Source organism: Aethina tumida, chromosome 2 (genome assembly GCF_024364675.1).
Source record: "Aethina tumida isolate Nest 87 chromosome 2, icAetTumi1.1, whole genome shotgun sequence".
In the NCBI taxonomy this organism is placed as follows: Eukaryota; Metazoa; Arthropoda; class Insecta; order Coleoptera; family Nitidulidae; genus Aethina; species Aethina tumida.
In genome coordinates, this window is record NC_065436.1 from 31,382,378 (window position 1) to 31,393,994 (window position 11,617).

Sequence of the window (11,617 nt, forward strand, 5' to 3'; positions counted from 1 at the left end):
ATGCATAAAGTTAGAAATGACCAGTGACAAACATTGTTCATGGTTATCGACGAACTGGATCGGCTTTGGATTATCGTAGAAGTTCATGTTCGCCTAATCGTACATGAAAATATCGAACTGGACAGCTCAACAGGAAATCCATAAAACGTTACAGTTATGGTTTTTGTTTGTACCAATAACACCGCGGGGACGCACGGTTCTTCTCATAACATGCATCATACCCGCTGTTGGACTAATAAATTCGTACCACCGAGGACATGTTTCTGTATTTTAATATATTCGTAAGCTTGAATTTACTAACAATCAATATTCTTGTTTTATACTCATACTCATTAAAAATATTATAAAAAATGTATATATTTAAAATTCATTGAACGAAAATTAAAAATTTAACAAACTTAGAAAATGTTTCTTGTATCTAACATTGTAAAAAAATAAAAATATGAATATTCTTTTATTCTTTATAATTAACAATTTTTATAAATAATGTAATAAATTAATAAAAATTTTGATAATTATCATTATTTTTTATTAATGATTTTTTTCAATATTATTATATGAATTGTTACTATAAAAATTTGTGAAAATAAATAAAAAAAAAATTGAAAAATATTACTAAAATTCTCAAAATATATTTAAATAATAAAAATTTGATAAATAGTTTTAAGGCACAAAATAAAACTGTATAAAAATATATATTTAATTTTTGACATATAATTTCTAATAAATGAGAAGGTAAAAAAATAAAGTAGCTTTACTTAATATTTAAGTCTAATAAAATGAGTATAATATTATTAACATATAATTAAATAATTGTATAAAAAATTGTATTTTCAAAAAATGATAAAATAATATTTTTATTATTCTAATAAAATAAAAAATAAAAAATGTTCTAACATACAAAATTGTCTTTCTAAAATTCATGAAATAAATAAAAAAATGCAAATAAAATAAATTTGTAAAAAATCACTAAAATTGTATAATAATAAAAAATATTTTTAAAATTATGAATATCTCGAAAATAAGAAAATATGTTTGTACAATATTTATTAAAAATGATAAAAATAAAATTCTAATTAAATTTTTTATGTAGAAAAGAAGAAAAATATTTTTAATTTTTGTAGGAAAATGAAAATAAGAAGAGGTAAAAAATATGTGTTAATCACAATATTGTTAATTAAATTGAGAAATTTGTAATAAAAATAATTAAAAATAAATTAAGTACTACTAAAATAAAATAAAAATGTTAAAGAATTATGTAAATTTTAAAAATATTTTTGAAATAAAAAATATCTCGAAAATAAGAAATATCTTTTTATATAATTGTTATTTTTTAAAATTAATTTTTTACAAATTATTGAAATATAAATTTTAAATTTTTTATGTAAAACGTGTGAAAAAGATTAAAAAAAAAATTGTTGGAAAATGAAAAAAAGAAAAATAAAAATATGAGATAATCATATAATTCTTAATTTGTCTTAAGAAAAAGTAAAATAATTAAAAATATAATAAATATTAATAAAATTTAAAAAAATATATAGTTTAAATTTTTTAAATATTTTTGAAATAATAAATATCTCAAAAATAAAAAATATTTTTTTATATAATTATTATTTTTAAAAAATATTCTTTTAAAAATTATTAAAATATATATAATATTTTTTTTTGTGAAAATGAAATAAGATTTTTTTAATTTAGTTGGAAAATGTAAATAGCAAAAGGAAAAAAATATGAAATAATCAGAAAATTCAAGTCAAGAAATCGTAAGGTAATCAAAATAATTAAAAATAAATTTAATACTACTAAAATAAAAAACATGTTAAAGAATTAAGTAAATTTTTAAAATATTTTAAATATCTCAAAAATAAGAAATATCTTAATTATTATTTTTAAACTTATTATATTAAAATTATATCAATATATTTTATATTATTGTATTCAATTATATTTTGTGTAAAATGTGTGAAAAATAAAAAAAAAAGAATTTTTTAAAATTTTGTTGGACAATGAAAATAAAAAAAGGTAAAATATATGAAATAATCAATAATTAAATCGAGAAATCGTGAAGTAATAAATAAAATAAAATAAATAAATTAAATATTACTAAAGCTTAAAAAATAATTGTTAAAGATTACATAAATTTAAAAAATATTTTTGAAATAATGAAAATATAAAAAAATATTTTTTTATTTAATTATTAATTTTTAAATTTTATCTATTAAAAATTATTAAATTATATATTATAAAAATTTTTAAAAATTCTGTTAGAAAATTGAAAAGAAAATATGTTTATTACTTATAAATTTTTAAAAAACTGGATAAATTATTAAATTATTAAAAAAAAAAATATTTTTCCAGGCCAAGTATTCAGAGTCAAAAGTTAAAATTACAACTTTCACTACAACAAAACATGTTCCATATGCCCAATGTCTTGTTTCTAATCTCGCGTATAAACGTGATGTTTTAATAAAAATCATTATTTCACAATAGAACGAAATTTATCCATTACATTTATAAATCAAGATTATTGCCCTGTCACATTCCGTTCATTTCTAATCGATTTCGGGTGTTATATTTCACCTAATAACCACACAGAAAAAAAAATGAAGCAACAGAATTCACGTTCGTGGCCCGAGGCAATCAATACGCGATGCATTTCGGCATTGGACCGACGAAAAGTGTAACGAATCAGACTTTGTCGGGACGAATTCAGATACACACACATACACAGGACACGCATACGCTCCGCCGTTGCTGATGAGGACCGGCAATTTCTTGTTTCGTGTTCCAGAATCGAAATATAGACCATGACCTTTAATGTGGCCCGTCGCCGGGGCGTACTTTATTAGGTGCTATGCAATAAATTTGAAGCATTAAATTTTACTGCCCGTGGCTTACACGTTGCTTTTTTTAATGTTGGAACGCATCAGGTAATGTCGGGGCATAAATAATTCGTAAGTGCTTTTATCCATAATGTGTGGACTATAAATTTAATTGTGTAATGCTCGTATTCTTTATATCGGACATTAAGTTCTGGACGCACTAAAAGGACGCTTTCGATACGTTTAACTGTCTAATGGTATTTGACACTTTTTATTTATTTTTAAAGTGATCTTTTTCTTTATACGTCCAAAGGTAAATGTATAAAATATTCAAAAAAATATGTATATTAAAAATTATTTTAAAATTAATCATCCATCTTCGCACTGGCGACTGCATTTAGAATTAAAAAAGAACTTCTTTGATATTTTTATATTTATTCCATTTTATTGTATTATATTTTATTTTAAATTATTTTACATTATTAACATTAAGTTAATTTTATCGTTATTTTATTTTCATTGAATTATTTTTTATTTTAAATTTTCATTTATTTATATATTTACTTTATTTATTTATTTATTTAATTTAATTTAATATTTATTTTACTATACTAGATTTACTTATTTTATTTTATTGTATTATATTTATTCAAATTACTTTATTTTTATTTTATTGTCAGTGAATTGTACTCGTATTTTATTTCATATTAATTTACATTTATTTCGTTTTTTCTTACTTCATTTTATTTTATCCTATGTTATTCTACTTATTTTACTTATTTTATATTATTACAATTTATTTTAACTTACTTTAAATTATTTTATTATATTCTATTTAATTTTATTAAATTTAATTTTAATTGTATTTTATTTTATATTATTTTATCTTATCTTATTCTATTTATAATTTTTTATTTTATCTTATTCTAATTTATTTTGTTCTATTTTATTTTATATTCTCTTAATATATTTTATTTTATTGTATTTAAAATTAATTTTATTTTATTTGCATTCTTACTGAATTATATTTTTATATTATTTTATTTTTACTTATATTAAAAATTATTTTAAAATTGATCATCCATATTCGCACTGGCGCCTGTATTTAGAATTAAAAAAGAACTTCTTTTTTTATTTCTATATTTATTCTATTTTATTGTATTATATTTTAAATTATTTTGTTTTTTATTACATTATTAACATCAAGTTAATTTTATTGTTATTTTATTTCCATTGAATTATTTTTATTTTAAATTTTCATTTATTTATATATTTTATTTTATATTTTTATTCAATTTAATTTTATTTTTTATTAAATATTTTTTGTTTTTAATTTATTTTATCTTTTTCAATTTATTTTTCTTTATTAATTTATGTTTATTACTTTAATTTAATTTTTATTTTACTATACTCTCAAGATTTATTTATTTTATTTTATTGTATTATATTTATTCAAATTACTTTAATTTTATTTTATTGTCAGTGAATTGTACTTTAATATTTTATTTTATATTATTACATTTTATTTTAACTTACTTTAATATAATTTATTCTATTGTATTTAATTTAATTTAATTTTATATTCTTTTATCTTATCTATATTATTTAACATTTTGTATTTTATCTTATTTTTTATTTTATCTTATACTTCTCTTAATATATTTTATTTTATTGTGTTTAAAATTAATTTTATTTTATTTGAAATTTCACTGAATTATATTTTTATATTGTTTTATTTTTACTTTGTTTTTCTTATTTTATATAACTTAAACAAAAATAAAATACAATAATATATCTACAATGAACTGCATATTATTCTATAATATTTTACTTTTATTTAGTTTTATCTTATTTGATTTTATTTCATTCTATTTTTTCTTCATTTTTTTTTTTAATTTATAATATATTATTTGTGTTATATTGTCTTATTTTATTTTATTTTCTCTTATTATATTTTATTTTATTTTTTTTTCTAGCTTATATTTATAATATAATATTTTATTTTATACTACTTAAATTAAATAAAAAATTATACAAATTAAAGTATATAAATTAAAATAAAATAATAGATAATATTAGACAAAAAAAAATAATTTGGTCTTTGTTTTAATATTATCCATATTAAGGGTGCTTTCTGTATTTGAAGTTAAAGAAAGCATTTCTCTACCATTCTTATGTCTCATTTTATTTATTTATTTATTTTTTTTTCTATTTTATTCTATTTTATTTTATTTTATTATTTTTATATTAATTTTTAGTTTTATTCAGAAAAATTTAGAACAAAATAAACAGCAACAGGCGAGTTTTTTTCACTCCAAATTAAAAATTGTGTTTGTAAAATTTCTAAGTACAACTGGTACTCAGTTGTCGGTAAGTAAAAGCCGTGATTAATAATGAGTTTAAATAACGAATGTGTTTGTGTCGAATAAAAAAAAAGCGGAGGACGTCTAAAACGGCAATCTATAACCCGAGTGCGGATCGCTGGCAGCCCCCCATATAAGAACTTGTCTGATTGTCCCAAAAACATTCATTAGGATTTAATGTGGCACAATAAGAAGTCGAAGAAAGAATCTTCAATACATGTATAGAAAGTTTATTGGTGTTTGCCGATCAAAGCAGGAATTTAAAATATGCGTAGCGCACACTACGTCGCGTCGCAGCTAAAAGACTTATAAATTTCCACATTAGAAAGTCAACGCGCGTAAAGATGTACCATTCGGTGCATCTCCCGCGCACACACAAACGCACGAAACCGGTAAAACACACATACGACCACGGGAAATTGATCATATTTCACTTTTAGTACTGGCTGGCGTTTCGTAAAAACGAATCCGCTTGTTCTACAAATATCTTTGCCGCTTTTTGTCCATAAAACAACGGCGACTCTTTACTTTGTAATTCTGCTTAATATTTACATGTGGAAGGTGCACGGTTCGCGGTATCGGGGAAATTTGCAACGGATTTTACGATACCGAGATTTATGCCTATTTGTTATCGCACTGATAGAGTTATAGACCAGAAGGTCCGACTATCTGTTCATTGCAGATTCCAACTGGTCAATTATACCGAAGTACTGTAAGTTATTAGCATTCAAATTATTGCTTTATTATAGGAATGATGCGTCTTCCTCATCTTCAGTGTTATTCACGTCTTTGTCTTCACCTCTATGGACAACAAATCAATGGAGAAAAGTTTTGGAAAAATGGCGAATGCGAGGGTTGATTCTGTTTAGTCAATTTAATTTTTTTTATTAATTTTTTCTTACACTAATACTTATTTACTTCTATATTTAGTTACAAATAAAGTATATTTTTTAATTTTTTCATGTAGGTTTTATCAAATTTTATGCCTTCAAGAATTTATATTCATAAAGGTGTCATTTTAATTTTTTTTTAATTAATTTGGTGGATGCGCAGGTAAATAACTCACTTTCTGATAAACTTTGCCAAGAAAGTTGCTGCGTTTGTCAACCTCAAAAATAAAATGAACACAACTCAAAACTAATAATGACCAATGGAGTCGGTACATTTTTGTCAACGAGAAACAAACTTATTCATACCGGTGAATGAATATTGAATCATTAAGAATCTAAGTAACGAAAATATATTGTGTAAAAAGACACAACACATAGATATCTTTGTTTTATTCTATTTTTTTAGAAAAGTATTAACCTATTACAGAAGAATAATTGATTAAAAATTAAACAAAAATCTTAAAGCATAAATTGTCAGAAGCTTGTAACGGGTCGGACCTCTTCTTCTAATGAGATGTAATCAGATTATAGATATTTTCTTGTGGTATCTCATACCACACGAACTGGATTTGATGTCTTAGTCTATTAAGAAACCGTGGAGGGTACTGTAAATTCCTTAAGCGTCGCCCCATTATATCCTACACATGTTTATTTAAGGAAAAGCCTGAAGATTTGGGTGGTCAAGTAAAAGCATGATTCATCACTAACCACAACCACTCACTAACCACCTCATCCACTGTTGACGTTCCATAAATCAGTCACTACGTTGTCGCCTATGATTTGATGGTAGAAATAAGTCGAAAAAAGGGCGATAAATCCGTAGGCCAAAAGATCTCATACCCAGATCGAGTAACAACCTACCTTCATCGGCAAAAAATTCATCAGCAATTATCCGCGTTGAACTCCCTTAGGGCCAATGATCTCAGACGGCGGTATTGTGGCTCTAGAGTAACTCTGGGTTTTCCGAAACCACTTGCCCTACCACTTCTGCCCTTTTCACTCCATAACTGCCAACATGGTTTTACAATATATTTCTGTTCACTATCCTACCTCTATCAGAACTCGCTTAATTGGCCAAAATTATTTCTTCTTCGTACTCTAGACTGGTTAAACGTTTAGTATAACTTACTAAATGAAATTAAGTACACGCTTGTTTGAGAATACCTTAAAGATATGTAGAAAAAATAACAAACACCGACAATACCTTCTCCGATTTTAATCATTTCTTATTTTAAGAGGCATACCAAAATTTATGAAATTATCTGAATGTCTTCTGGGTGACATTCTAATATTACATTAATTAATTTAATTTAGATTAAAATTAAAAGATTCACTTAAATTTAATAAACAAATGTTAATCTCGTATTAATTGTGTTTAGTAAAATTTTCTTAAAAACGTCGACGATAAAATTGTCGTCCTGCCGTACAGCGATGCGAAATCTGAAACAGTTAAGCAATCCGACGCGAAACATTTGGAACATCCGCGATAATTTATCGAGAATGCAACGGGGACGTTCGCTCCGATATTGTACGTTATTTACCTGGGCCGTAAATAAGCCCGGTCCCGACTCAGATCAACATTTGGATTATAAACTAAAATGTAATACATTCCGTTAATTTTTCGCGTTCCATCTCGACCGTTCGGACCGACTTATTCTTTGTCGTTTTCTCGGAACCGCCGCCGATTCGAGTGCATCCAGTTTCGCAACGTGTATTTTATTGTCCGGATTTTTGACCGGTTTCCTGGAATATTGAATTTATACTTTTTAAATTTTAATATTTAATCGTCTCGTTTGCGCCGGAATAATGTTTCCGCGATGAGAAATTGATGTTGCCGTCGGAGATAAAGCGACACGGCGGCGGAAAAAAGTGTATCACGACGCAGCTATCTGGTGCAAAGTAATGTTTAACGAAGTGTATCGGTAATAGAGACATACATGGAGCGTTGTGTGCAGCGATAGCGAATCTGGTGGATCGTGTTTATGTAAATTGTGCTTGGATATGGGTATCAGGGCACAGAGAGCCAACAAACAACAAACAGTACATGGTAAACAGTAGAGCGCCCGGTAATTATAAAGTGGTGTTGTGGGGCGCATTCTCTTATCTGATGGGATTCCGTAATTGACTCATTACCTCATGGACCGTCTAGGTGTGCACTAGTAAAAAATTTCTCGCGGTTTAGATAACAGTCTGTTGGCAGCCGTGCTGCTTCCACTATCTCAGAAGGTTTTTTCCCTTGTTACGGAGCCCGGTTGCCGCACGATTATCTTGATGTCCGGATGAATGCCCGATACTGATACGGACGCGACTTATGGATATCGCCTTTTATCGGCCACGAAAAATATTTTAATGACACGGTTCTTTTACGAAATTATCTCAAATAACCTACAGAGGTACTGACTTGTTATTCATTATTGATGTGGGGTGAAAATCAAACAATATATGTTAAAATAAGTTTAATTACATATATACATCAAAGATTACATTAGTTTTCAAATTGGGAAAAATTACTGTCTTTTATATCTTTTTCTGATTTTTTAAATTACACTTTTCCAACAATTAATTTTTGTCAATTTCGGAGTTGCTTTAACACTCCTATATATAGTATAACTCAAGATCTAATTAACCGACTTGATTAACCAAAACCTCAAATTAAAGATCATTCTACAACTTTTATTTATATAGTTTTGTTATTGCACAAACAGTTCAGACTCAAGCGACTTCAATAAATTGAAGAAGTCGGTTTTCAGTCAAAATTTATGCCGAAATTTCTTATCATCGTGTTGAAAGTAATAAAAAGCACAAAATTAAGTCAGTTTTGAATTTTTTACGTGAATATGACATATTTACGAAAATCACACTATAAATTGTGAAGTTATAAAGTTTAGAGTGGTGTACCAAAATTCAGACATTTTTATGTTTTATTCCTTTCATTTAAACAGTTGAAATTTATTTTTCATATTCAGTGATTTATTTTTTAAATATGTCATTTACAAGTAACGTATTTGAAGTGGACTTAACATAACTCTTAAATTAAATCTCAAGATCTACTCAAAAATGTCCAAAATCTACTCCAAAAATTAAGAATATAAATTCATTTTTTCAAAAATATTTCCAAAATAAATAAGTTTTTTTTTTTGGGACAGAGAGGGGAAAGTGTAAGGGTGCCGATCCCGAGATCATGACCAATCGGGAACCATATGTGCAAGCACATATGGGGAAAAGGGCGTATATATACATATACAGGTGAAGTTGAACCAGAAGACGGGACTGACAAAGATGCCAGCCCCCTGTCAACTGGTTCCCGGAAGAACAAGCTTGCAGACGGGCTTGCAGTTGATCCGTTGGCTTCCCGCCACCACTGGCTTGTGGAGCGGTACTGCCCGATGGATAATAAATAAGTGTGTTTTTTATGTTCAATGAGCCAAAATGTATAGGGCAATCTTAGTGGGATATGAAAGGCAAAATGGCTGTAAACAAGTCTTATTCACTTCTACCACTAACAAAAGAATGTCACTTTATGTATCACAATACTCACTGAATGTCAGTTACGTCTTAGCAATTGTAGTCTTCGAAAAAGGACTTTAAACTTGCAAACGTAGGCCTCTCCAATGGGTCTGTATTCCAACAAAGCAGGCATTTTTTGTAAATATTTTTAGGCATTTCGTCAGGTCTTTCCATTCGATAACCGAAATCTATTTTTTTCTTTAATTGATAAAGATCGTGGTATTTAGGGTAAGGATCAACTCCTTTTGTAAAAACTTCTACTAACACTATTCCATATGACCACACATCCGATTTAGACGTGATTTCGTCGTCGTCCAAAGCTTCGGGTGCCATCCATTTGGCTGCTAATTTGACGTTTTGATTCTTCTGTAAAAGCCAAACATTCATTAAAACAAAACTATAAAAATAATCGAAAATGATCTTACAATAATATAAACTCCCCGTTCATTCTGTTGCCTAGATAGTCCAAAATCACTAATTTTAATAACAAGATCCTCACCGACTAAAAGATTACGTGCTGCCAAGTCTCTGTGTACAATATTCCTCGAGGACAAATAGTCCATTCCGTCGGCAATTTGAAAACATATATAAATCAAATCTTTGAGCAACAACTGCGTTTTCTGTAAGTATTGTTTTAAATCACCGTACTCCATGTACTCGGTCACTATTAGTTTGGGCTCCGTCTGACAATATCCAAAGATAACCGCTATGTTCCGATGTCGCAGCTTCTTCATTATTCCGATTTCGTTTAATATTTCTTCTTCGGTGCAAGCTGTCACTTTTTTAATAGCTACTTTCTTGTCCTTCCACGTTCCGGTGTATACATTGGAAAACTGTCCTGACCCTATTTTATCGCCAATCTCCACTTCAGCACGAGGAATTTCCCAGTTTAATGAGTATAGAGGACTTAAGGAATATACATTGGGTCTCATTGCTTTGTGACAGGGCTCCGTCAGCTTGCAACAAATATTATAATCGTTATCTGTAAGTACACAATGTTTATAAATATTTGATATTGATATCTTAAAGTTTTGCCATACTTACATGTGTATTTTTCTACTAAATCCGCCAAAGTGGTGAAAGGTGCCTCCGGCGAAATATAAAACTCATGGTTCTCGTTATTAAAAATTCTATAATGTTTAACTACACATTGCCCATCTATCGTTGTTTTCACCGATAACGCATAAGGATAATTTTTATTGGTTTTCCTTATTAAAAATGTGCCATCCTTCACAGATTCGGTTAAATATTGTGATGTCACCTCGGCCCTCGAAATTGCTCCGTAATACCAGCTAAAAAATATTGATTAACCACAACAAGCGACTGAAGTGAAATCTATTACTCTTCACTTTCGAGACTCATTTCGTAAACCAGTAGAAGTCTGGGGGCGTAGCCCTTTTCTCCCGTCGTATTATTCTTAACCAGCAAAAATTCGTCGGTCTCACCCCCCTCAATTATTTCCAACACGTCGTTTTTATTAATAGTTATACAGTCTGGACGGTTGAAACCACTTTTGGCAATCATTTTTGTCCCTTAAAATAGAGGTTACAAAATGTTAATATTAATCTAAGGAACTTCCGGAATAATAGATAACATAAGGAAAGTAGTGATATCGAATGAAAAGTGTTTTTACTGTTATACTTTGCCAAATGAAGGTTTAAGGAAAATTATAAAAGGGAATATTTAAAAAAATACTAAACACAAATTTAAAGTGTTTAAAACGTTTTCGTAAATTCGCCAAATTGTTGTTGTCTGCTGACTTAACGGTATAACAACTGAATATTAGTATTTTTTTCTTTAAGATTAAGATGTAACAACTTACCCATTGCTTTGATATTAATACTATCATAACTGAAACAGTTCCCCATGATGGCGAACGGATGTAAACGTATCAGAATCGCACAGTGAACTGACAAAGCCGGGAATAGTATAAATGTTATCTTATCGCATTTCTGCTCTTTTGTCCGACATTTATAAAAAATCACAAACTAAAATATATATTATATTGTAATTGATAAAAAAATTGTTTGTTGTA

At 27.4% G+C, this 11,617-nt stretch overlaps 1 protein-coding gene across 1 annotated transcript; it reads right to left on the bottom strand.

Moving 5' to 3' along the window:
* Positions 1 to 9,467: 9,467 nt before the first annotated feature.
* Positions 9,468 to 11,471, bottom strand: LOC109604702 (tyrosine-protein kinase SRK3). Its single transcript, XM_020021237.2, has 5 exons — positions 11,405 to 11,471; positions 10,925 to 11,114; positions 10,627 to 10,874; positions 10,008 to 10,564; positions 9,468 to 9,948 (listed from the first exon to the last, which is right to left on the bottom strand). Exons 1-5 carry the CDS (start codon positions 11,448 to 11,450, stop codon positions 9,631 to 9,633), a joined length of 1,359 nt encoding a protein of 452 aa, XP_019876796.1. The 5' UTR covers positions 11,451 to 11,471; the 3' UTR covers positions 9,468 to 9,630.
* Positions 11,472 to 11,617: the final 146 nt, after the last annotated feature.

What these genes read in the sequence shown, in the direction of transcription:
- LOC109604702 (XM_020021237.2), bottom strand. Translation starts at nt 11,450, where the DNA reads ATGGGGAACTGTTTCAGTTATGATAGTATTAATATCAAAGCAATGG. An exon ending in ATGAGTCTCGAAAGTGAAGA is followed by an intron (nt 10,875 to 10,924) that starts GTAATAGATTTC and finishes AATATTTTTTAG; the next exon opens with CTGGTATTACGGAGCAATTT. An exon ending in AACGGGGAGTTTATATTATT is followed by an intron (nt 9,949 to 10,007) that starts GTAAGATCATTT and finishes TGGCTTTTACAG; the next exon opens with AAGAATCAAAACGTCAAATT.